Below are 25,921 nucleotides of genomic sequence, written 5' to 3' on the forward strand. Positions count from 1 at the left end.
GAGCTGAGGTCTGAGCCCTGGTCCCAGTCTATAGGTTTTTTTTTTTTTTTTTGGTTTTAAAAGCAGGCTTCAGAGTAACAGAGGCAGCCCCATATTGCTTACTGAGAACAACCAGGGAGCAGCCCTCCTCAAACTACGGTTAGATATTTGCACAAAGAAGAAGGGGGGATGGAAGTTACACAACAGGATGACCGTAGTCACCAGGGAAAAGTGGAGAGGAGGCAGCTTGCATCCCGTCTTTATCCAATTACTTCCACAGAAATGAGCAGTCAGCACTATTGCCATGAAAGCATCTAATGAGAAGAAACGCATCTTGTTTCCCCCACTTTCTAGCTCTGGAGCTCGGACGTATTACTTAACATCTCTGGACCTGTTTTCTGATCTGAATAAGAGAAATGGTAATGCTGACTTAGCAGGGGGTGTAGCATTTAAATGGTTTGAGGCTTGTGAAACACAACACAACAGCCTACACATGATTTGGCTCGACATATTTCCCTCAGTATACCCCTTAGACAGAGCTATGGCCACTTTGGAGGAGGCGCTGTGGCATGTGGGACCCCAGGAACCTGGCTTTCTGGCTTAGGAATTATGTTGCCTGTACACCACTAGATGGCACTGAGAGATCACAAATTTTTTTAGTGTAAGGTGGGTTCCCTGATCAAATCTCATTCTTCAAGGTCACCCCAGCCACTCCCCATTATAGGGAAATGTTGGGGTGCCTCAGGGGCTTCTATCAGGATCAGTCTACTATCTTGATCCCATTAGGGCCAAGGATTCAAATCCTTAGAAACTCCCTTCACCTTGACCTGGGAAGGGTCTTGGGTGGGGAACCCCAGGTTCTCATTAGGGGTCGAGGGCCAGCAGGGTGGGCCATGGCTAGAAGAACAGCGGCTCTTTGTGCAGCTGGGCTGGACCTCGAGGTCATCCACTGAAGTGTTGTGGATGGCACTGTCCACAGAGCTAAGAGTTTGGAAGGGGAACGGAGCAGGACACAAGACACCCATAGTCTTCTGGGTGCAATCATGCCCTCGAGCCCATCTAGATGGGAGCAGGCTCTGTGTCCTAGTTGAGCTTACGCTGTTCAGGGCAGGAGACACAAAGCCCCTAGGTTCAGGGTCTGCGGCAGTCTAAGAGTGGATGTGTGGGGGAGAAGCTGGCTTTTGTGGTATCGGCGAAGCACAGCTGGTGATTTCTACAGCCCTTTCCCAAGAGTCCAAGCACCCTAACAGTGTCTCTTCTCATGAAGCAATTCCTCAGAACAGGCCTTACAACTCCCCCCTTTCCAGTAAGTTCTGTGGAATGCATTGAGCCCTGGATTTCAGAATCTCAGGTTTACTTTCATCCCCTCTCTCTTCCAAACAAGGAAACCCTGGTGCTATCACACCCTCACACAGCCATTTAGAACAGAGGGAGAGCCAGCCCTGGGCCCTGTAGACTGGGCTGGAGCTGTTTCTTTCCTGGTCTGCCCCTACTGGGGAGCCTTAGGTAAAGTGACATTAAGGAGCAGCAGAGGTTGTCTCAGTACCAGCTTTATTTAACATGGGGGAATGGGGGCTTGGTTACCTGGAAGGACTTGATGAAGGTCCACAGCAGGGTCCGGATGCCTTCCCCACGGCTCAGCAGCTTCACCAGGCGCATGACCCGGAAGAGGCGGAAGAAGGTGATGGAGATGCGGGAGTTCTCCTCTGCACTCTAGAACCCGTTGGCAACAGGGGGTGCAGTTAACACAGCAAGAAGGTGGGGCAGGAAGGGATCCTCTGAGAAATAGCCATTGGTTGAGAGGAGGCAGGCCAGGGTGGGGCCAGCTGCACTAGACTCTTTCCTTGGGCCCCAACTCTCTGTTTGTGAGGTGGGAGGCCAGCACCTTTCTTTTTAGGTCAGCAGCCCATCCCTAAGGTCTATGCTAAGTCACAGCCCTGAGTCCATGACTTTGTTTTTCCTATCCTCTTCTCTCCCATAATTCCAAGTTCTTTAAATATTATAAGCTTTGGAGTCTGAGCCCAGAGGGCTCCTGCCCTCTTGTGTTGGGAGAAAGCAACCCAGAAGTTCTTATCTTCTCAGTTCTGCCTTGCGGGTGGAACTTGGCTCTGTAAGGAGGCTAGATGGTGGTGACTTCCCACACAGCGGTCTCACATTGCCTCTGAGCATGCCCTGGCCACTCAAGTCTCACTTCTTCCAGTCTCCAGTTTCTATTTCCCAGAGTCCTGACCCAAATGGCTGCTGGGAAATGGCGGTAGTGGGCTGCTGTATTACAAGGGGAGGGCCACAGTCCCTGACCTCCTTAGAGCCTCTGGAGTTGCTGCCCTTAGAGGTTGTGACCTTTCCTAGAGTCCATAGTCTGGAAGCCTGGGGATGCCCGCAGGACAAGGCAGGAAAGGGATCTGTGCACTGAGTCCCAAGAAGGGCTGAGCCTGGTACATACATGACTACTATGGAGTACCACTCAGGGTATCTGCTGTGTGGTCATGGATAGAGAGAAAGAGATGCAGGCAGCAATGAGGTACAGGGAGCTGAGGAGGGGTTAGAATTTCTGGGCTGCTTGGAATCTATGGCCAAAGGTTCGTGACTGGCACTTTAGTCTGAAGGAGCTTGCGGGTACAGACTCAGGCCTAGCCTGGGGCACAAGTGTCATTGCTCCCATGCCCGAGAACAAGAACTGATTATACCCTAATTTCCCCCTGCTCACGTGAGCAACTGGCTGTGTTCCAAAGCCCTGCGAGCCCATTGGAGCCCTTATGCCTTCCCGGAAGCTAGTGCAGCCTACCCAGCCCTGCTGGTAGCAGCACCAGGAGAGAAAGGACCCTAGAATTTCCTGTTATGGCTCCCATCCCAGGCACCCCTTGAAGGAGGGTTCTTAAGGTTTCTGCTCTCTCTCGTCCTGTCCCATCTCTTTGACTTGTCCTCTTGCTATGCTTGGCAGTGTTTCTAGATCAGGCCCTCCCTCATAGCACTGTGCCTCTCCATACCGTGGGATAATCCTTAGTGCTAACGCCTGAGGCTCCACAAGCCCTTTCCGTTCTTCTGTGGCTTTCTGGTCCATCCCTGAGGTCTGGATGGCTTCACTTCAAGTCTCTCTGGAGGGGTATATGTAATGGACTTTAGGAATATGCAAGGGGCTACAGGCTGGAGTGATGACACCATCAACCTCCATGTTAATTATCCCCACCCCGAAAGGAGGCAGGATAGAATCAGCCCCACCCTTCACATTGGGAGTGCTCTGAAGAAACCAAGCCAGAGGGTCCTGGTTTTCAGATCCTCCAGATAGGACAAGGGTCAGAACATTTCTTATAGTTTAAAACTGGAGTCACCCTAATTGCCATTAAGACTCTAGCCCTGCCAGGCAGTGGACAGGCTCACAGGTGTTGGGAAACGCTAAGAGCCGGCAGTGTGGGCTGCTGGTCCTCCCCAGGATGTCTTTGGCTCCTCTAAGTTCTATCTTCGGTCTTTGGAAGGGGGCATGCTCCTCAGGGCAGCATACAGGGAGCTCAGCGCTTCTACTATCTGTCAGTTCTACCATGTTTAAGAAAGGAAAAAAAAAAACCACCCACAAAAAAACCAAAAACCCAGCTTAAGTAGGGACTTCAGCTGTGGGTGCAAAGCCTTTGTAAAGCTGGTGCCACTGGAACATCTAGGTCTGAGGAGTTAAAAAAAAAAAAAAGAAAAAAGAAAAAAAAACAACCAACCCCCCCCAAATTTCCTAGGTAGCTTTTTGGTCAGGATGGGCCAGTATAGGGACCGCCACTACATCTCTTAATCTAGCTGTCAGGGGTTTGGGGAATCAGCAGCCTGGTTTGAAAGGTGTGTGATGGAGCTCTTAGGGGAAGCCTTTCCAAGGAGACTTCAAGGTCGTGTGGTGAGGCACGGCTACCACTCAGCCAAAAGAAATGGACATTCCTCTGCTTCCCATATGTTACAGAAAAATGACTCTAGTGCACATGTAATGAACTCAAGGAACTTAGAAAGATGTAGGACTAAGGCTCAGGGTGACAGTAGAGAGTCTAGAGGGCCAACCCTTGTGCCACAGCAAATCCCAGCGTGCGTCTCTCACAGCCTTCTTCTACATGAAGCTTGGGGCAGGCTGGTCATCATAGAACCAATCAGAACTGCCTTTCCTTCTTAGCTGGACCTCACCCCTGCTTCCGTCTTCTCCCTGGAGCCCCAGTCACAGCTCTCAAAAGCATCCTTCGCAAATTCCTACATTAGATGAAACACATCGTCCTTTGGGATGTTTAACAGGAAATAGCATGGGTCCAGTTCTCTCCCAGTGGATCATGGTGACTCACCACCCAGAGGAAGCTTGGGGAAGTAGAGGAGCACCACCGTACACACACCCTTGCACAGCTCACGTGAGCACAGGCAGGTAAGGCACACAACAGACATGGTGGCCACATGCAATGGGAGCTGGGCTGGGTTCCCAGGGCTCTGGAAATTGGGGCAGATAAGACGTGGGTGGCTAGAGGGGGAGCCACAGAAGCTGGAAATGTGGTCTGGAGGGTTGTTCTTACCATAGAGGGAGAGCATTGGGTATGTTCAGCTGGCTTTAAAGAAAGGCAGACAGAGATAAGCTGTAATGAGTCTCCAACGAAGAGCCTGGTATTCTAGGCTAACAGAGGAACAACATAGTGGTAGGACAGGGCATAAGGAAACAGGTGAAAGAAATACACAAGCGTGGGCCTGGCAGGGTTGAGGAACTCCAATGAGAACAGGGTCGGGGTGACACTGGGCCACACGGCCAACAAGGACCCAAAAGATTCTCCTGTTCTATTCAGTGATCGCCTCTGTTGTTCGTGAAACAACTCAGGCCCAACACAGAGGAGGAAGTGAGGCCTTCCAGATTTGTGGAGGGAGCTCAACTTTTGTTTATTTATTTGTTGTTCTCAGTTAGCCTGTTTCAGGCTAATCTTTTAGAACTCCCACTTTCTACACGTTAGCCTGCTCTATGAAGGTACTGGCTGAAGGACAAACCCTGGTTTATGTATGCCTACCATTGTCCACACACAGGTAAGCAAGGGAGATTTACAGCAACAGCTCCTCAGGTTAGAGAAGGCTGCATTCCAGTTATGTCTAAGAGAAGATTAGGGAGGCAGTCCTCAATCCTCTCCAGAAGGAACTTTTTCCAAAAGATCAGGCTCAGGCTGGGCATGGCTTTGCCTAAAGCTCAATTCAGAGATGGAGACCCTTGGCCACTGACAAGGAAGGATGCAGAACTGCTTTTTAGTCTCCAAGGCCTTGTACACAGTTTAGGATAATGCCAATAGTGCCCAAAGAAGTTGTTTTCCTGGGCTAGATGGATGTGGCAATAGTTCACAGGAGCATCTCAAAGCCCCTCCTGTGGCAGTTTCCCTGGTCATCTTCCTGTGGAGACACCCCAGTGCTGGGCTCTGGCATACAACAATCATCCCTGACTGATCTCACCCATTGGTGCTGTAGCCTAGGCCTGTGCCTTCTACTTTCAGATGTTACCCCTGCGTTTGTTTTTAAGATACACACAAGGAAAGACATAATGGGATTTTTGAAGGAAAGAACGGTTCATAGTTAGATATTTTCTTGCAGTCTGAAAATACTTCTTGGTAACATATATTTCTTAGCAATTGACTAAAAAGCTGTTTTTCCCATAAAGAGTTGGTTTTGATTGTTTTAGGGATGGTCGAGAAAGAGAGGAAGGGGGCAGAGGGGCCTTCTCTAGGCATGATGGCACATAGCCTATGACAGTGCTATTCTGATTGCCAGCTGGCTGGCCAGGCTGCATGTCTGGAGGGGATGGGTCAGTAGGATCTAGCTACTGGGTGGGCAGAGAACACAGAAACAAATGAACAGACATATACACTCTCACACACATACACACTCACACACATACACACTCACACGCACAGGACATTTCTTGTCCAAGCACCTCAGACTCTTTTCCATTGACAGGAGTCAGCTATCATGATGGTCATGCCTATGTCTCTGAGTGTAGTTTTTGGTCACACCCCCACCCCTCCAACCCAAAAGCTGGTCTTTTGCTGGGCTTTTGCTCATAGATTTCTAGACAAAGGGTTCTGTGTCTCTGGGGACTCACTAGTGGAATGGGAGAGCTGCAGAGAAGCCATCTGCTAGGTAGACATGCCAGGGTTCTGTGGTGCCATTGTTGTGGGATGTTGCTTTGCTCCTAGAACACTCTAATGTTCTCCCATCTACCCATCACTTCCAAGGACTTTGGGTAAGCCCTTAAGGGACTTCTGGGTCGATCTCATCTTAAATAAGATGGAGGCAATTCAGAAAATTCACCAGCTCAGCTGGTCCCACTAAACCGGCCTCTATCCATCACAAAGAAATAAAGTAGTTTATTTTTAACCACCCAAACACTGGGGATCCTTCATTCACCATGGTTCTCATCCCTCCCAGTGCTTTCTTTCTTAGCCTTTTGTTGCCTGGATTAAGATATCATCTACTTAAGTTATATTTACTTCAAAATTCAGACTTAGGTCTGATTACCTCTCTGGTATTTTATTCTTTCAGTATCATGCCTTAGCTTGATAGCCCTTAGGTCACATCGTCACATCAGGACACAAGATTTCAGAGCAGCTTGGAATGAGGGTTCTCTGAGACCTGTGTCTTAGGCTTCACAGTCTAGGTAATGACAACCTCGAAAAGAAAGCTGAGAAAGTCTGGGGTAACTTTTTCTTGAGCCTTAAAGCCACATTACATAGAAGGCTTTGCTGGGCTGGAGTAGCATCTCCTTAGCATCCTCCACATGCTGCGTTTACATGGTCTCAGAAACACCGTTCACAGCAGAGTCAGGATGTAACCATTGAGTGAGTCTGTGTGGGAAGAAGCCTAGGCAGGCCTAAGGCCTCCCTTAGACAACCTCAGGTGACCATCCTGGCCTTTAGTACCTTCCTAGCTGCAAGAGGAAACACCTTGGTGTGCTAGATAGGGGGACTGGAGCCATTGACGTTGGATGTCCATAGTACCCCACTCTAAGCAATTGACATTGTCTGTCTCGTTTGCTACTTTGTGAGTTCCTCATATCTGTAGGGGTGGATCCATAGCAGGCAGCAATCTCCATGCCCAGGCTGTTCTCCAATGCAGGCAGGAATTTGGAGCCATGGAAAGAGCCAACAGGCTTCATTATCAGGAAGCCAGTAAGGAACAGTTGGTAACTGGAAGTCATGCCTGTGGGTTTGTGGTGGAAAGATGTTGGGGAGGGGGTGGGGGGAAATGCAGCACCAGAAATGGTGGCAAGGGAGACCTGGAGCTAACACTGTAACGTATCCTTTCCTGAAGCTGACACCAGTCCTCTTGCCAGCTCGGTAGCCATGTATCCTTCTCTTGTTCTCTATCCTTGTCTCTTGTCTCTTGCCTCTTGCCTCTGTTGAGCTGGACAATGGATGTGGTGTGCATTCCATCTCCATGCCTGCTCTCTCTGGAATCTCTCTCCTGCCACTGCCTCTGTGAGGTCCCTACACAATGCTTTGTGTGAGCATCCCAAGGGTAGCAAGCATCCCTTGGCTGAGCATCAGCACAGGGAGGTTGGTAAGCAGGTGTGTATAGCTCAGTTGCAGGACGGCACCAGATGAGGGCCTGTGAGTGGTAAAAGCCACCAATCCCTACTTTCAGTGACGCTGTGCTGATGCCATCTCAGTGCATGGCTGTTGCTCTGTGAGCACGTAAGAGTTGACTGTTAGGAATGGCTTGAATCATAGGCATGTCATCAGTTAGCTATAAGACTCTGGACAGGTTGCTCACCTTGCCTGGGCCTAGGTTTCATATGTGCAGGGGTTCCTTGGTCTTGATTTAATCACATGAGTCATGGAGTTGTTGTCTTGAAGACTGACACCGTCAAGGATGAGGTCTCATGTTGTCCCTATTTCCTCTTCCTCCTAACCAGCCAAGGTCACAGCTGTAGATTCTTAGTTTATTTTCACACTCTGGTCTTTTCTGTGGCCTAACACCTTGCATTTAGCCATTCTTCCATGTTTCTTCCTCTAAACTTGCCTAGAAGCCCCCAAGGGTTGGTGGACTTTCCCAGGTACTATCCCAGTGCTTGCAGCTTCCCTGGAATGGTCTCTCTTGTCCCTGTCTCTGTACAATCCCCAAATAAGCCGCATGGGAGCCCAGGTAGAGGTGAGTACAATGTGGACCTGTGAGTCCTAGAAAGGTAGCAGGGAACTCTTACCTCACCATACTGGATCACAAAGGCCAGGAGCTGCAAGAGACTCTCAGGCCTCTCCATCCAACTCTGACCACACTCAAACACACCGAGGCCTAGGGACCTGAACTAACTACCCTGAGGCACTGGGTTCCTGGGGCCTAGGCTGGAAACATAACCATGGCTTCATAATGTACAATTAATGGTTCTCCACACCTATAATGTAGGACACGAGGTCTCCTAGAACTTTCTGTCATTTGATATCCTTTTGGAGGCACAATGAAGAAGCTCAGAAGGTCACATCCTCAAATGGGATTCCCACTTGGGATATCAGGAAGCACTCTGGGGCGGGGGGATGCTATCAGAACTTCCACCAACAACCATGGGACATTTCTAGGAGGTTTGATTCCTACTCCAGGACTGGAGAAGAAGCAACACGCTACTAAAGTGGAGCAAAGCCACACTTTGACGCTACAGAGCTCACACTGGGCAGATTTAGACAAGATGAAGTGCTAGGGAGAAGGGCAGAGCCCTGGGTTCGAGGCAACCTTACAGGGCAGAGTGGGGGCTTGGAGGGGCACTTGGAAACAGCCTGCAGCTCTTACTGTTAGGAAGGACCCATTCTGAATCTTCAGAGTTCAAAAGTTAGGATAAAAAAAGAATATAAATCCAAAGTTGCTCTGAACATAAAAGTCCCACTTGTTCATGCCTGGTGCACCTGACCAGCCCTTTGGACATTCTTTTCTTTATTCTCTGCACTTCCTTGCTAGAATGCAAACCCATAAATACTGGGTTCTTTTTGACACAGATATATACCAAGTGTCTACCCATAGAAGAAGACTGTGTGTATAGTGAGATGAGTGTGTGCTGACCCCAGAATTGATAAAAAGTACACTTCCTGTGGGAAAGGGACACTCATTGGGGAAAGGTAGATGGATTTAAACAAGCAAAGTACTTGGAAGGAACGCAGGAAGGGTGAATACAAGAGTCAGTGAAAGGATGTCAGCCATGCCCGGAGGAGCATGAGGGGATGGCTTATAGGCGAAAAGCCATCGTGGGTAGCTTCTGGAGAGAACTGGGTCTGGGAATCTATGCTTGTGATGACAGCATGTGTGTGGAGAAGTCTGGGAAGGCTTGGAGCCGGGGCTAGGGATGCGGGATTTCCTGGATTTTCCCATGGGATCCTAAGAAAAACCTGGCACCAGGCTTGGAGCAGCTCACCTAAAGGCGGAGAAATGTGAGCCGGGTAATTCTTATGTCCTACTGGCTGCTGGCCAAGTGCAGGGTTTTATGGTAACACTTGTGGCCAGGCCTGTCCAGGCTCTGGTCCTGTGGCTGTTGATGACCCGTACTTTCTCTGATGGGCTGAACCTGCTGGTCACCTCCAAGAGTCTAATTAACAGCAGCTGGGAAAAGAGCTACCCTTGGTGCATGTAGGCTCTAAGTTATAGGCACGCCAAGGAGATGGTCTAGTAAGATCAGGGATTTTGAGAAGATGTGATTTGCTTAGAGGCTGTAGTTTTTACTCCATATCTCTTGACATAGGCTTTTGAATAGATGCTGTTATGTGAGTATACATGTATACCCATGTCTACATTTTTATATAGGGAACAGTATATTTGCTTTGCCTTTTTAAAATTGAAAGCAGAAATAGAGATGTCATAGCATGATGAGAGCTATGGGCTTTGTCATCAGTAAAAGTACCCCAGAGGAACTCCTGGGGTACAGTGGGTCTTCTGCAGTCATGGGAAGTGGCCAGCTGTCCCTCCCATGTTCTCCTACTGCATATCTTTGCTCTGATTTCAGTACAAATCTGCAGTGCTGTCTGCATGCAGATGGCAGAGCCTATGGCTTGTCTTTCTTCTAGCTGTTTTCCTTGCAGGACCCTCAGGGCAGCGCAGTGCGTGGCATCTGTGCTAAGCACAGAGTCTAGCCTTTAAGTTCTGAGACTTACATAACAACTGGAATATAACTTAGGGTTCACACAGACTGCATGCTGGGCGTCTACTCAGAAAGGAGTCTGGCAGCAGTTGTGAAAGTCTGGTTTTGTTATTATTTATCTGGGAATTTACTGGAAGGAGACAAGCCTAAGGGCTTACATGTATGCACATAGGCGCATGAGTGCACGCATGCACACACACACACACATAGCTGCACACTCTGGGTGCTCTGTTTGGAGAGCACATCTTTGGAGGATGTTGTGAGGGTGGAAAACCAATAGGAGGAGAGGTGGTGTCTGGAGATGATCTGGGGTTAGGAAAGGCTTGGGGTCTCAAATCCAGTGGTTGCCTAGAACTTGTAAAGAACTCTTCATTTCTTACCCTATCATTCACTTACACACACAAACACACACACACACACACACCCAAGGTCTCAGAGACAGAGGGGCAGTTGAGGCTGGAGCTATAGGATAGGCAAAGGGCATTGACAAGGGGGCAAGGAAAGGGCTGTAAGAAGAACATGAAATCGTCCTTCCTTAGCCCCATGTCTACACAGAGGAGAACCAAACCAGTGAGAGAATATGTCCATTCAAAGACTTGGGAATGGGCACACAGAGGCTGCATGGAGGGTGTGGATGTGTGGGGGACAGCGAGGGAATTCCAAACATCTAAGATCAAATTACAGAATCAGGTGCTTTTCACTCTTACTCAATTGTTCTATCCATCAAAGGCAAACATCATCAAGTTTCTTACTTACGGAAAAATAATGACAAAAACTAAACAAGACATCTTAAGGAATAACTGCAAGAGGACTTGCTTATAGATAAAGAGAGGATGCTTTAACATGCCAGGTAACAAGAAGACATGTGCAAGAACTGTATAGAAGGAGGCAGCTCTGGGGAGGAGAGGGCAACGGGGCGGTGGCTGTGGGGTCTGCCTGAGGCCCAAGAGCCAGGGGCAGGTTATGAAGGGCAGGGGGAGGGAGAAAAGGGAGGTGCACAGTCCATGCTCTATGGTGAGTTCACATGGGCATGAGGCTCTTACATGGATCTTGTGTCCATGGCAATGGGAAGAGGAAACCCATCCAAAAAGCTTTCAGTAAATCACCTGTCCAGCGGGCTCTTTACTGTTTCCAGAAAAGGAAGGACAAGCTAATCTCAAATATGGCCAGTACCATGGGCTAATGGTGTTTAGTCAAAGCAGACAGAGTCTGTTCAATGTGAAGACCATCAGCTAGTTCCTGGGAGAAGGAAGGTCATGGCTGACAATGCAGGCACATTCCTAGCCTCAACTCTGGTGTTCTGCTTGAGAGCACGTCTTTTTAGGATGTTATGAGGATGGACAAGCAAGAGGAGGCAAGGCCGTGTCTGGTGATGATCTGGGGTTAGGAAAGGCTTGGGTCCCAGCTCCAGTGGTTGCCCAGAACTGTAAAGAACCCTTCGTTTTTCTCCCTCCATAATTCACATAGCTGCACCCTCCTATACCGTGTGAGTCATGCCAGGCTGAGAGAAAAGACGCAGCAACCAACATTTAAAAGGAAGTCTTAATGCGTTCCAAAGATTAACCAAATAACAAATAACAACAAAAAAAAAAAAAAAAAAAAAAAAAAAAAAAAGAAAGAAAAAAAATGAAATCTCTAAACAAAGCAAACAAACAAAAAACCAAAAAAACAATTTGAACCAATTTAAACGAATTAAAACATGAAATAGAAATAAGGAGGTGGGCACAGGAGGTAAAAATGAAAGACAATAAATAAAGCGGGGAAAACGGATGGATGTTAAGCAGGCGGGGTCGGCTGGGTCACAGACGCCATGTACTTACGTGTACCTCGGTGATTGCTATATCAACAATGCTACCCACAACAATCAAGGCGTCAAATGTATTCCATGCATCACAGAAATAGTGCTGCATGGGGCGGAAAAGCCAGGAAAGAGAGAAGGAGACAAACAAACAAAAGAGGAAAAAACAAAAAACACAGGGAGGAGGAAAATGAAAACAAAAAAACAAAAGAGGCATGAAAGAAAGGAGAGAAGAGAAAAAAAATGAGAGAAGAAAGAGGTTACGTGGTGTATTAGATACTCTTACCACTATACATGCTGGCGGCTCAAACCTGGGCAACCTGGGTTTCGCAGGATGGAGAGGCCTGACAAAAGCTAGGTTAGTTCCGAGGTTGGGTGGGCGATAGCCACCCAGAAGGCAGCCAGGGCTGGCCCAACCAGTGTGCAGCCTGTTCCCTCCGCTCAGCTCTGCGCCCTTGGGCCCAGCGTAGCCAGGACACGTGGGAAAAAAAGGAGAATAGATTTCTGCTTTTTTTCCCCCCTCACAAGACGACGGCAGGTTCAATAAAAAGCATGACTGAAGGTGGGTAAAATCAGAAATTAAAACAAAAACATAAAAAGAGGTAAACAAAGAGAGTGAGTGAGAGAGAGAGAGAAAGAGAGGGAGGAGTGGAGGAGGCAGGAGAGGTGGAAGGACCAGGGCCCTTGGGGAGGGCAGAGTGATACTCACATTAGTTTCACTGAGAATGACATCAATTATGCTCCCAATGACGATGAGGAAGTCAAAAACATTCCAGGGATCACTAAAGTAACCCTACATGAGGGAGGGGCAGGCAGGACGGGGATTAAAAAGGAATATTAGACAGACAAGAACAGAGCGACATCACCATCAGAATCACTGTGCTGGCACCTGAGTGTTACTGTTGTGAGTTCCAAACACCAGCATCCGGCCAGGAGCCTGGTTGCCTTAGGAGCAGCAGGGAGGCATTCAGTTCAACCCTCCTGCCCTGCCTTTCATGGGTCACATGGTCCACATCCTCTCCACCTCCTCCACAGAGAACCCTTCCAGTTCCTCAGGGCAGAAGTAGCCATGGGTATAGGGAGTGTGAGTAAGACACGGTGGCTGGACTACACTGATTATGTGTCATCTCTCTCTATAGATATCTATATATTGAAATATAGATATATAGATATATAGTCTAGTATATAGTATATCATATATACTATATTGCATATAGCAAATAGTCTATTTTATATCATATATGACCTATACCTTCAGTTCTGTCTACTTGAAGGAGCTATCAGGAGGGAGAGAAGTCATCTTGTGGTTGATAAGTCTGGAATCAAAGCCTAGAGATAACCAACGGACCAGATCACTGAAGCAGTGTCACGGTAAGCTGGACTCTGTGTAGGTGCAATCAGGTTTAGCCTCTTTCCCGCACTGGTCATGCTCATATACCTCAGGGCAAGTTTGGCTTTTCAGGTGGGACAGAAGTGTCTCCTGGCCTAGAAGCCTCTCTAGAGAGTCCCCTCAGGGGTGTCTCGTAAATACCATCTCAGGCTCCTCGATATAAAGACTCAGTAGGATGAGAATGCTGCCCAACACGATGGGAGCTATCAAAGACTTCCCTGGGACAGGCTGGGGGAGGAGGGGATTGGTTGGTGGGTGGGCCGCTGCCTTCTTAGGAAGGGAATAAAGGCAATAGAGCCCTGGAGAGGAGAGTCAGGCATGGAGGGAAAGTCCAGGGTCCCAACTTTACTACTGTTGCCTGCCTGGGCTTCACCAACTTTCCACTGGGGACTGCTGGGTAAGCAGCCTCCTTACAAAGTGCAAGTGGCATTCTCAAGTCTTGATTATTGCCTCTGTGGGAGGTGTGGCAGCTTAAAGGGCCTTGTTTCAGAGCACAGAATCTCCGTCCCCTTGGTGGAATGGAGAGGACCTAGGACCAGGAGACCTGTCTTCTTTTAACAATGACAGTTGTCCCCTTTGTTTTCCAGAGAAAGCTCTCCAAGGGTGCAAATCAGTTCAGCTGGGCTCTCGGGAGATGGGCATTTGGCAAGTGGCTCTGGAAGCAGGAGAGTGCTCATGGGGCATCTCAGCTCTTTGCTCCCAAATGCTGCCAGCTCTCTTTGCACTTTTTACTCCTAAGAGCTAAGTCTATGCTCTTTCATCCTCCTGGCTTTATCCAGCTCTCTAAAAGTTGTCTGGCTCCCCAGCTGTCTCCTTCTAGAGTAAACTACAAGACAGGCTGTCTTAGGGTTATTATTCTTAGAAGAGGAGGTCAGGCCACAGGGAAAGGGGACTGTAAGTTCCCAGGCATTTCTGCCCAAAGAAAACCTACGCTGTCCTAGGAGGCTTTGGGCAGCCTGACTGGGGCTGAGGCTGTCCAGGTTACAGGTCAGATGAGGGTCAGCCTGAGTCAGGGACTTCTCTCTTCCAGTTACGTCATATGCTCTAAGCAGGAAATAACTAGTGCACTCCTCGGTTCTAACAAACTACTCAGGGTAGAAAGGAGCACTAATTTGGGAGAGGGTGGATAGGGGTGAACCCCCTAAGTGAACCCTACATATGTGTATGCTTTAAAACTGGATCTGAAAAAAATGCTGGGGACTATCTGTACATGTGAGTCATTTGTTTGGGAATAGAGCTACTTCAGAAGAGAAATGGAAGAGAGGTCAAAGAAGAGAAGGGAGAGAAACAGGACCCAAAGTAAAACCTTAGGATGTTCAGCACCAACCTAGAAAACGTGGCAAGCAAATGTTATTGGGGTAGGGAATAGGAGGAGAGAGGAGGGCAGACGAGAGTCTCTGTTCAACAATGAAGAGGAGTGGGATCTTTCCATCCACCAAAGACCTGCAACAAATGGGTAAATTGGTCATGATCTGCAATACCTCTGAGTGGGGAGAGAGAAGGACGAAGGCAGAGTGGGCTCCACGGTGAAAAGCACATATACACACAGTTAATCTGCTAGTACATTCCAGGGGAAGGGGCTGAGACTTAAAAGGACCATCAACCTCCAGATGTGCATTTCTGTTTTCCCCTTCTCTCGGATTGATTTTTTTTTTTTTTATGTGCAGAGAGAAAGAAATGACCCTCAGTCATCATCCTCCCCTGGCCGTAGCTGCACATCACTGGACTGGCTAGGCCTGTTGGGATTAATCCCACCTCCTGGTTGCCTGTCCCAGGCTGTGCTGTTGGGGCTTTTGATAGATTTTTCTGCCCTCTAGCAAATTACCTTGTGGGAATCACTGGGCATGGAAGCCGAGTTCCCTTGTTGGCAAAGGCTCTGGTGGACACCCAGTCCTGGAACTCACATATATAGCTGGAATGCTGAGGGCTCAGAGCAACTCTGAGGGTGGAGAGTCCCTTTAAGAAGCAGCTTTTCACCCTGACCTATAGACCCACATTCCCATCCCTCTATCCCTTGGCCCATTGGTCCTCTCAGCTGGACCTTGAGCATGGCTTCAGATCCAGCTTCAAGGTCTCTTCCTTTTGTTGCTTTTGTCTTCTTCCCACTATTTCAAGAACCATTACCTCCTACTTGCCCCACACCAGTTCTAGAAACAAAGCCCACACCCACCAGTTTGGTAATAAATAGGTTGTCCAAGGGAGACACTTGGCCAAGTCCTTATATGAGGGGCCTGGAAGAATAGTTCTTCCATATGCTCTGGTGTGAACGAGTTAAGTGTTTTCTTTTGTGTGCACACAGATTCATGCATGCACATAGATGCATGCACACACACCCATTTCCCCCACCCTTAATTTTCCCATGAGCATTTGGGGCTCGGGAGTATAACAGAGAGGAAAGTGGGGGACACAGACCCTTTCTTTTATAAAATCAGTTTAACCAGGACCAGTTTATACTTGCCACCAATCTTTCCATGGGTGAGTGGGCTCCTTATAGTTGAAACATCAGGGCAAGGAGCATTGTGCTGGCTCTTTTAGAAGTGGCAAACCAAACCTCTGACTTCCCAACTCCTCAGAGCCAGTGAAGAGAGATGCATGCAGAAAAGATGGTGTGTATATATCCAGAAGCCTTCTCTTACCACCCACAACATCTTACATGCTGAGTGGCTCCCTTTTCAAATTACCAGCATCGTGGCATGGGATCAGAATATGGAGTCTTCCTTCTGGTCTAGCTAGGGAAAGTTGGGCAAGGCTCCCATTGTCAAAGTCTGATCATTACTTTTTAGCCTCCTCCCCCTGGGCGGAGCTTCTGAGTAATGGGAAGCCAGTTAGTATTTGCTTCAAGCACATCATTTTCGGGAAGGAAACATGACTACAAAAGTTTCACATTTCACATGCACAAGGGTTTTTGTATTTTCTTCTCTTTTGGGTTAGTTGCACCTCGATTTAATGATGTCATGGGAGCCCTACTCTGTTGACACAGGCAGTGTTCCTAACAGAATGATCTTTGGAGGCAGTTGGCTTAAATCCTACGCTGCCACTTTCTAACTGGGCAGCTGTGTGCGTCAGATTCCTATCATCATGACAAAGTACGCGTGGGGCTCAGTGAGAGAGGGATGTGATCTGGGCTCATGGTTTTAGTGCGCGCTCTTGTTTCTGCTGCTTTGGGTCTCTGGTGAGGCCGCTCACAGTGTAGAACAGGTCTGTTAATTTCATGGTGGTCAAGCAAAGGAAGCAAAAAGGGCCTCTACACTCCAAAGACACTCTGCCAAGGACCTAACTTCCTCCCACTAGGGCCCTACTTCTAAAGACCCAGTTGCATCTCAGTAGAGTCAAGATCCAAACTGCAGCATCAAGAGGGAGCCAACAGCTTAAATTCTGTGTCTGTTTTCCTATGGAGAAAAATGGGGCTGACCATAGCGTTAAGGTGATGTTTACAAGACACCACACACACAAAGCACTCAGACCAGTACCTAATCTGCAGGGAGCTCTAAATTCCTATTAGTTTTGGTCATCATCAGCTAAAGTCATCCTGCCTGCCTCCTTGTTAAGTAGCATCCACAGGCTTGGCTTTCATGTGAGGTTGAGCCAAAGGGAAACCAAAACCCGGCATCTAGAAGCAATGCATGCAGAAGAAACGGGAAGAGGCTGAAGGTTGTTGGGATTGCCAAGGCTCTTTCTGCTCACCATCTATCTGGTTACTATTCTTGAGATGCTCTTGAGACATTCAGGCTGGCAGTGTTGACACTATGACAGTGTGCCGGTTGTCATGGCTTAATCTTATTACACTCAAGTTCATATGGATAGTACACTGCAGAGTTCTTAGGGAACAACTGTTCAAGCCAGAGGAGACGTGGTCTTCCTTGGGCTAGAAGCTTGTGGAGAAGAGCTCTGGGCTTCCAGGGTGGCCACCATCTCTGATACAGAGAGTAGGATTACTGCAGGAGAGGTTGCAGATACACACCTTTACAGAATTCTGGATTCTGTTTCTCCTCTGCCCAGACCAGAAGCCTCCTGTATCAGGACAGGCACAAACCTCACAACAGATGGTGGGTAACACGGGAAGCCACAAACCCTCTGTGCATACTTTCACTGGTATGCCAAGGTTATGGTACTTATTCATAGACACTTTAAGGTAAAAATTCGGTCCTCCCTACTATTTGTCATGCTTTCTCTTCTATATTCCTTCCCGCCCACCGTCATCATCTTATATGGGTCTGGCAAAGGCAAGCAAAGAAATAAGGAGGAAGCCCAGACCTTCCTGGTACCCGAAGTGGAAGGTGACATACCTTCTGCCTATCCAGGGGCACTGGGCCAGGACAGTTCCCTCCCAGGCCACAAAAGCACACCCAAGAAAGCCGTGGGAGATCTGAGCTGAGGCTAGATTCAAGATGCTGGCAGACAGATAAGTTAGAAACAAAACTTGGGAGAGGGAAGACTTGGTGCCATGGGATACGGACCACAAAGACATTCAGGAATCACAGGAATTATGTGAAAAGCAAGAGCTGGCCTGGGCAGTGGTAAAAAAAAAAAAAGCCAGTTAAGGCCAGTGGGAAACAGGGAACTGCACAGCATGGGGAGACATAGAACATATGAGTGGCGTGGCAGGACTGGGGAGTCACAGAGCACATGGGTGTTCTGTAGGAGATGGAGATACTAAGAACAAGGAAATGATGAAAACACACAGGGAGAGACAGAGAGGGAAAAGGAAGAGGAAGGGGAGAAGAGGGGTGGAAGTGGGGCTGAATGTGAAGTACTCAAAGTTGGGTTCTAGGGCTCCGGAATGACACAGAACCCTGATAGGGAAAAGAAAAAAACAGCCAACATGAGGCCAGAGGAAGTGGCCACACCCTCCTTGCAAAGCAGGGTCTAAAATGAGAGCCACAGACATGGCCTATACCCAACCTGGGGTCCCAAAAGAGAGTCGAGGTTCCTAGTTTCAGAGGAGGAAGTGTTTGGAGAAAGCTGTGAAGCCCTGCCGGACAGAGCAGGTTGTGAGGCGGTGTGGAGGGACATGCATAATGGAAGGCAGAGTCTTGTTCTCAGAACCACTGGATTTTCTGGGCCCTGGGCTATGGAAATTAGAGGCGGGAAACTGGCTACGCTGGGGAGAGATGCTGAATCCAGCTAGAAACAGCAGTGGCGATGGCAAAGGCTCAGTGTGTCTGTGAAGGGCTGATCTTATGGAATACCATGGAATCAATGGTTAACTGACACCAAGCAGAGATAATATAAATCCCATTGCATCAGGGTGCCACTTAGATATAACTAATCATGGAGATTAGCGGCGTCTAATGGAGAAGGCATAACCAAGCACACAGCTGCTCATGGCCTACAGCCTGCGAGGCAGTGAAGACTTCTGTGTTTCTATCAGGCTCATCCTGTGGTGTGCTAAGTCAGAAGCTCTGGACAGCTTCCCGCACCAAAAGCTGGTTACTGTAGGACAGTCGGTAAGAGCAGGCCGCGGTTGGGTCCTTGCTTTGAGGAGGCACTGGCTGGGACAGTGATGGGGTACTCCGAGGATGGTCGGAGGAGTTACATAGACCTGGGAATGGGTGCTTTTCATAGACACCTGTCCTGGAGCACTGTGGGAAAAAATCTGAAGGCACTGATACATTCATCTCATCACACAATGTTGTGAGCTACCAGCAGTCTAGAACTGTGCAAGGCTGGAGTCCGTAGACCTGAAACTAACCCCCAAAGCTGGTGGTCTGCCCACTGGAGCAGATGGAATTGGGGGCTATGGGCTAAGCTGCTTTCGGGGGATTCAGGAGCGTTCTCCCCTCTGCCTTAGTTGTTCCTGGGTAGACTGGAGAATCGCATAGCTGCTTCTCCCTACCCGTGCTAGAATAAAGGAGCTGATTCATGCAAAGGAGTCCTCTCAGATCAGGGTGCTGAAGGCTGCATCCCTGGAGCCAGTCATGGCAAAGAGCTTCAGGTTCAAGCACATACTGCATGACAGTCTATGAGTAAGAGGCTCCAGCAGCAATGGCAATGGGTATAATGAGGAAGAACAGGCTGCCCTTTCAAGTGGGGAAAAGCTTGGTCCTGCTGCAGATCTCTCAACAATGTGATAGCACAGGCTCTGGGGAAGCCTTCAAAACCCAGACAAGACACGCTCCTTCCTGCTTAACACCCTTCATCAGCTCCACCCCCCTCAACCCCTGTCCTACCCTCTCTTGGTCCTAGGCCCCATGTCTGTCTGACTCCAAAGGCATGATGCTATATGAAGACCATTAGGTCCAGCCACCAGCATCACCTTTGTAATAAGACACAAATGTAATGGTGGTCTGCTTTCACTCTCAGATATGAGTCTTGAGAGCCGAGAGCAAGCTTTCTAATCTCTCAGTGCCTCAGCTCAGGTACATAGGACACGGCAATAATAACTGCGCATGCCTCTGTGGGTAAACTTTGAAGTTTGTGCAGCCTCAGGTAAGTACTGCAGGGTCTGCCTCTGAGGGAGACAGGGGGACTCCCTCAATGCCCACTGTTGCTGCCATGATTGCCTCAGTTCCCGATGGCTCCTGCTTCACAGAAGGCCCTTCCTGCCCAGGAGGATCTGGCACTCTGCAGGCACACAGTCAGGGCTACTGTTCCGCGTGGGTGGAGTTCCTGCCTCAGCACCCTCTGGGTTTGGGAATCCCTCTTCTCATGCTTTCAGTTTCTTTTCCAGTGGCAGGATCAGAGACAGGGAACCACAGTGTACCTTCCCACTGGGCTTTTACACAGTGTGAATGCGTTTCCACATTAAATAATTAAATGTAATAGCTAATACTTCCCTTCCCACACTAAGGCTTTATGTAAGTCATATAATTATTTTTTATCATTCACGGTGAAAGCACCATGCAGGAAAGAAACCTGTCACAATGTTGCAACAATATGCAAATCTCTGGGTACAAGAGCTGTGGTGAGGAGGCCCCTCCTGAGGAGCCCATTTGTGCCTGTCTGCTGGGCACTGTGCACGTCAGGTGTCCGTGGGCACACCACAAATAAACAATAATCAGGGGAATGCCTGCTTACCAATCAGCCGCTAAAAAGCAAGCCGGGGCTGGCTGCACACCCACAGGCCACTGGGCTCTCCTAACGAGGCTAGAAGGAGCAGAAGGGGCCGAGGCATGTGTTAGCCAGTACCCACCTCCCTCCTCTTTTCCGTTTCTATTTCTTTAAGTGACACGTGTGGCGAGTCTGTGGTCCCATGGGTTTCACTGACAGCAAAAGACAATGTGATTCTTAGTAGCTAAGGTAAACAGATTTCAACTAAATTCAGTTAAGATGCTCTATGAAGCTCCACCTTGCTCTTTGTTCCACTGGTTGGCCTCCAGGGGGCACTGTGGAACTGGGTTGAGCTACTTGGTCCTGGTGGCCAAGCCAACTTGGCAGATTTAGGGATACCACAGAGCCTGCTGTGTGGGGCAGCTGTGTCTTAAGTGTGACATAGCCACATGTCTTCTGAAAGACACGTATGTAGGTACCGTGCACAAATAAAACTGCCCTGATGCAACTTCAGCTTTTAGCCTAAGGTCCCATACCTTTGCTCTTCTGTTGTCTTCAACTTCTGTGGGTAATGACTCTTTTACTATACACACCCTTTTCACTTACATTATGGCTAAGAGATCCTGTATTTTCAACATTTTATGTTGAATGTCTGGGAATTAAAAAGACATTACGGAATATTGATCATGGCATATAAGCTGTAAGTTGAGAAAGGGTTTAAGGCCATTCCTCTAAAAAGGAGGCTAATAGAAGTTTTAAAAGGAAATATTTTACTTACTCCTGAAGTTGTTTAAATTAAAATTTCTAGGTCAGGGTGACTATGAGGAGACATAATCCTCTGAACCACTCGCTACTCACAGAGGGGACTAGTATGGGGACTTGAACTCTAAGGTCCCCTCCTGTTCCTCAGGACAAGCGGTGCATGCTCCCTGGTCTCTGTTCACCCTCCCTTCCTTCTCTGTGTGTCCCTCACACAGGCCTTCGGCCTGAGACATAGTGCTTTGTCTTGGTCCCTTGTTTTGGCCATCCTAGCTCTTAGCCTCCAGATGTCCCCTACCCATTTCCTTCTCCCCAGTGTCCCACATGTTAGCTCATCATGCACATCTTCTCTGGGAAGAGGAGAGTCCAGAGCAGCTCTCTTAGAGCATCTACTTAGGAGGGCTGTATGTAATACTGACTACTAAAATAGATCTCCTGTCCAGACTGCCTGTCCCAGACTTTAATAGCTTTTAAAACCCAATCTGTCTACATAGCCCCTTCAGGCTCTCTCGACTCTCCCTACTCTCTTCAATGTCAATGAACTGTTGCACCAGCCCAGTCCCTGAGGGGCAAGCCAGGGAGCTTGGAGCCACCTTTCATTCCTTCTCTTTGTCCTTTTGACTGATCCATCATCAGAAGATGTCTGCGCAATGCTGACATTCCTCTTGACTGCTAAGCTTCCAGGAGGCTCTAGCAGACAACACCTCCTCTTCTCCTACACCAGGCTACTCCTTACTAAGTAACCAACACACGGGTCCCTAAGTCCCCTACTTGGTGCCCCAGGACTTCCTAGAAGACAATGCCTCTAGCCGTGGAGGATAGAGTGAGTTTCAGGAATAGCAGGCCTACTGAGAACCTTATGGAAGCAGAGAGGTTAAAAGCTTCCCATTAGGGACACTCACACCATCCTAGACCTACTGTGCTGTAGCCCTGGATTCATCAACTCATCAACTCAAGACTTCTGTCTTGAGTTGTGCTTGCTGAACCTTTGTCAATATCAAAGGATGGCATTTAGTGACAACATTAACTCTTGGCATGCAGTTCTGTTGCTAAGACTGGAATATCTGTGGCTACACTGGCCTTCACCAGACCCTGTGCTGCCCTCCAGAGTCAGGTCAGAGCTGCCCACACGGGGCAGAAACTTTGAACTGGAAGGCTCATCCTAACAACCCCTTGGTCTGCTGTGTGGATCCTTTTCTTCTGCTTTTTCTGCTGGGTAGGGCTTCTTTGGAATTTTAATTGGGATTGGCTTGAGTCTACAGATGAAGTTTCGGGGAAATAGGGTTTCAGCAATTGAGTTTTCCAGCTTGAAAACACATCTCTTGTGTTATTAATTTTTGTTTAATCATTGTTATAAAATTGTAGTTTTCTTTTTGCTATATTTTTAGACACTGGACTTTTTCAGTGTTTATCATAAAAATGATCTTAATTTTCTGTAATTATTGACATTTTAGGTCACGATAGGAATATAATCTTATTAAAGAACTATTTAATTACCTTTTAAGGATTCCAAACAAGCCTTTCCCCCAACTTGCACCTGTATACTCATGCAGAATTAAATATCATGCAAGTTTCTTTTGCTGATTTTCCCTACATCTAAGGACAGAACTCCTTTGGCATCCTGTGAGGTGTTCAAGTTATCTACCCTTTTCTTTGGGTCACCCTTCAGGCTGCTCTGGGAGGCAGAGGGTCTTTAAGTTTGTGTATACTAACATCTCACATGTTTTATAGTTTTTTGTATGAACAAAGTATGGATTTATGGAGCTGGGCAGCAGGATTCAGGGCAGAGATTTTCTTGAGTAAATTCATTTTACATAGAGTGGTGAGGAAAACAGACGTGAATGAGAAAAGATCACCAGCATCAATCACTGTAGAGAAAATGGAAGAAAGAAGCGGGGCCGATAGATCAACCCATCAACCAATCAGATATGAAAAAGATATGGTAAGGAAAATCAAATCAGGGACACCTCCAGAGGACACAGTCCGAGCTATGAGTAATGCCAATGGCTTTGATTTGGATGCTAAGTGTCCCCTGGAGGGCCATTTGTTAAAAGCTTGGTCCCCAGGGTGGTACTATTGGAGGAGGGTGGACTCTCCAGAAAATGGAGCCCAGTGAAAGGGAAGGGAGGGAGGGAGGGAGGGAAGGGAGGAAGGAAGGAGAAGAGGAAGGAGAAGGGGAAGGGGGAAGGTAAGAGAAACTAGATCACTGAAGGCTTACTCTTTGTGAATTGTAGGATTCCAGCTTGCTCTGTTGCTGATTTCTGGTTACAGATGCAACTGGATTGCTCTTACACACAACCCTACCACCATCTACCTACCACTCCCCCTGGAAGCAAGTTGCTCCAGGCACTTCTTAGTTATAATGCCAGGCTGACTAACCCATCCTCCTCTCTGTTCCTTGTTGACTGCCCTTTCACAGGGAACTCACTCACACCACACCATTGGGGAAGGTAAAAGTCCAGAAGCCATTAGTCTTTCATGTCTGTTAGAAGTCATTCACACTATGGTTCTTGGGCAAACTCGAGGTAGGTATTTCTACCAGAGTTATGAGGATTTCTGTTTGGTATGCTGCCTGAAAATTCAAGGGCAAATTTTCTAGCTTGTTTATCAGTGAAGAATACAGTTAATGAGGGTGTAGGCGACCAGGCTCCCCTTCATGTTCTCCTCAGTTAACTGTCTCTGGTTACCCACACTATAGTCTTCTCTCTCTATTGTTGGGATTCCTTTTGAGGAATTCATAGAAGAGATCCCTTTGCTATTATCTGGCTGTGTGAGATGAGATGGATCTCTTCTGCACCCAGGAAAAATCACTCATATTTTATCCTGTCTTCTCAGGACAGAAAAACAGGCATCGAAGATAACAGGAAACCTAATTGGTTATGTCTTAGGAACTGGTTTGCTCCTTTGTCTGTAGGGATACATCAAAGGTATGTTTCAGGCCAATGTCAATCTCATGGGCTTCCCAGAACAGGTGATTTGATGCACTGCGTATGCTAGAGACTGCAGATTCTGGAGATTGCCTCCGATGCCAGGAACATACCTGACTCCACTGTGGGATGATTGATTGACAGCTCCCTAGAGGCTGAGAACCAAGGCTGAAGCCCAGTGGTCCCCCTCTCCTGGCCTGGCTCAGGATGCTATGGGCGATGCTTCTGTGTTCTCAGGCAAACATGGACTAGGGTAACATGTGGGTGGCAATGCTTGTGGACCCCATAGAAGATAGCCACAACCACTTGGTGTTCTTCAGGCCCTGGGCACAATCTATCCCCTAATGGTCTGAACTTGGGAAAATATATAATAAAGAGCATATTTCCTTCTTGGAGGCAGGGAGACACAATTATTATTATCCTACAAATGAGACTGATTCATTAGGAGTTTTCAAAAAGTACAAAGATCCCAAGGTGTCTTGGGTTGCAAGGAAGATGCAGCGGTTGTGAGTCTGTACGTACTATCTTTAAGTGCTACTCTTTCTGAAAAGTCCCCAGCAGAGTCCTTTCCATGGGAGCGCCCTTGTGAACAGGTCCATGTGACCGAGAACATAACAGCTTCCTCTCTTAATAGTTGTGCATTAAGATTGTGGGCATGTCACTTCCCTTTTCCCTACAGCTGGGATGCTAACAGCTCAGGAGGAATCCTGCGACCAGTTAATCCTGGGCCAACAAACAAACAGGCTATAGTTGGAGACCTGTCTCTTTGCCTCCTGCTGATCTATGGTGCATCTGGTAAAGCTGCTGAGCAGGGCGGAGAGGAGGCTTAGAAAAAGGGCTAATGTTTCAAGTCTCTAAGTGTGATCCTCCAGCCTTTCACTACTCTCCAGGAAGTGTTGGAGTAGCTACAGTTGGTGTTACAGCGGCCCTCTGAAGTAGCCTCAGTCTCAGCCAGTGAATGCCAGAGATTCCAGCCCATCTAGGGGGGTCAAGGATAGTGCACATCACTTCTACTAGCTTGCTCCAATGTTACCTGGGACAGTGGGCAGGGTTGGTGAGGCTGAGTGACAGGTAGTCAAGCTTGTCAGCTCCACCTCATTCAGACAGTGCCAGTCTCCTCTCTTTGAAGAGGTGCTGCTCGAAAAAAAGTGATTAGCAGGCAAAATCTGCAGGTGACTGCTCTTCCTGTGTTGGAGGACAGAGGAAGCAGTGGCAATATGCCTGTGGAAGAGCCAATGGCATGGAGCCCTGGGCCCCCCGGCAGAAAAAGCGAGGACTGGACTTCTCACAAGCATTCATCCTGCCTAGCAAAGGAAATGGGAAAAGGGTAAATCAGAGACCTTCCTAGATCTAGGGGGCTGGGTTAGGAGAAGTTTGGCTTGCCAGCTGTGGAAAATGGAAGGAGAAAGTTTGAGGCTTAGCTTGTAGAAAGACAGCAGCAGTTCAGCTCATGGAGGAACCTGCTTCTTGTGTGTCCCAGTCATGGGCCAGATTATGAGGTAAGGTTATGTCTTAAGGAGTTGGCCTCGTTCTCCTCTTGGCCACCGTAGTTTTTAGAGCACTCTTCAGAGAAGGGATGGCCCTTCGCTGGGAAGGTCTCCCTTTACCTCCCTTGTCCAGTGGACACATGCCCACCCCATCCTATCAAACAGCTTTCTCTCAGAGGCCTACCTTGGGTTTGAAGGCAATGAGCTTCAGGATCATCTCCACCGTGAAGAGGCCAGTGAAAAGCATGTTGAGTATATTCATGGCAATTTTGAAGAGGCAGCTCTGGCCATAGTGCTAAGTGGAGGGAAACGGAAGCCCATGAACAAGAGCCAACAAGAACCCGATATCTTTGGGCTCGTTATCATTTCTGTCCAACCTTCTCGGATGCCCCCATTTCTACAGAGATCTTCCCTGACCCATCCTCAGGGTATCCAAGTGGACTCTGGAGATTCTGTAAGCTCTTGCCTTTCCTACCCTCTCTGATAACAGGGGTG

At 48.1% G+C, this 25,921-nt stretch overlaps 1 protein-coding gene across 36 annotated transcripts in view; it reads right to left on the bottom strand.

The window, feature by feature from the left end:
• Cacna1c (calcium voltage-gated channel subunit alpha1 C) overlaps positions 1-25,921 on the bottom strand; it is a 529,265-nt gene that overhangs the window by 36,636 nt on the left and 466,708 nt on the right. For 8 of the 36 annotated variants that reach the window (XM_031383144.1, XM_031383149.1, XM_031383139.1 and 5 more), the window contains 4 exons: positions 25,611-25,721; positions 11,896-11,979; positions 4,506-4,538; positions 1,564-1,692 (listed from right to left, as the gene is read on the bottom strand). In XM_031383144.1, coding sequence (XP_031239004.1) covers positions 1,564-1,692; positions 4,506-4,538; positions 11,896-11,979; positions 25,611-25,721 — 357 coding nt within the window. Of the gene's footprint in view, positions 1-1,563; positions 1,693-4,505; positions 4,539-11,895; positions 12,667-25,610; positions 25,722-25,921 lie in introns of all 36 variants that reach the window. The other 28 variants (XM_031383127.1, XM_031383123.1, XM_031383125.1 and 25 more) reach the window with 7 other exon arrangements.

This window comes from Mastomys coucha, unplaced genomic scaffold (assembly GCF_008632895.1).
Source record: "Mastomys coucha isolate ucsf_1 unplaced genomic scaffold, UCSF_Mcou_1 pScaffold20, whole genome shotgun sequence".
Taxonomy (NCBI): Eukaryota; Metazoa; Chordata; class Mammalia; order Rodentia; family Muridae; genus Mastomys; species Mastomys coucha.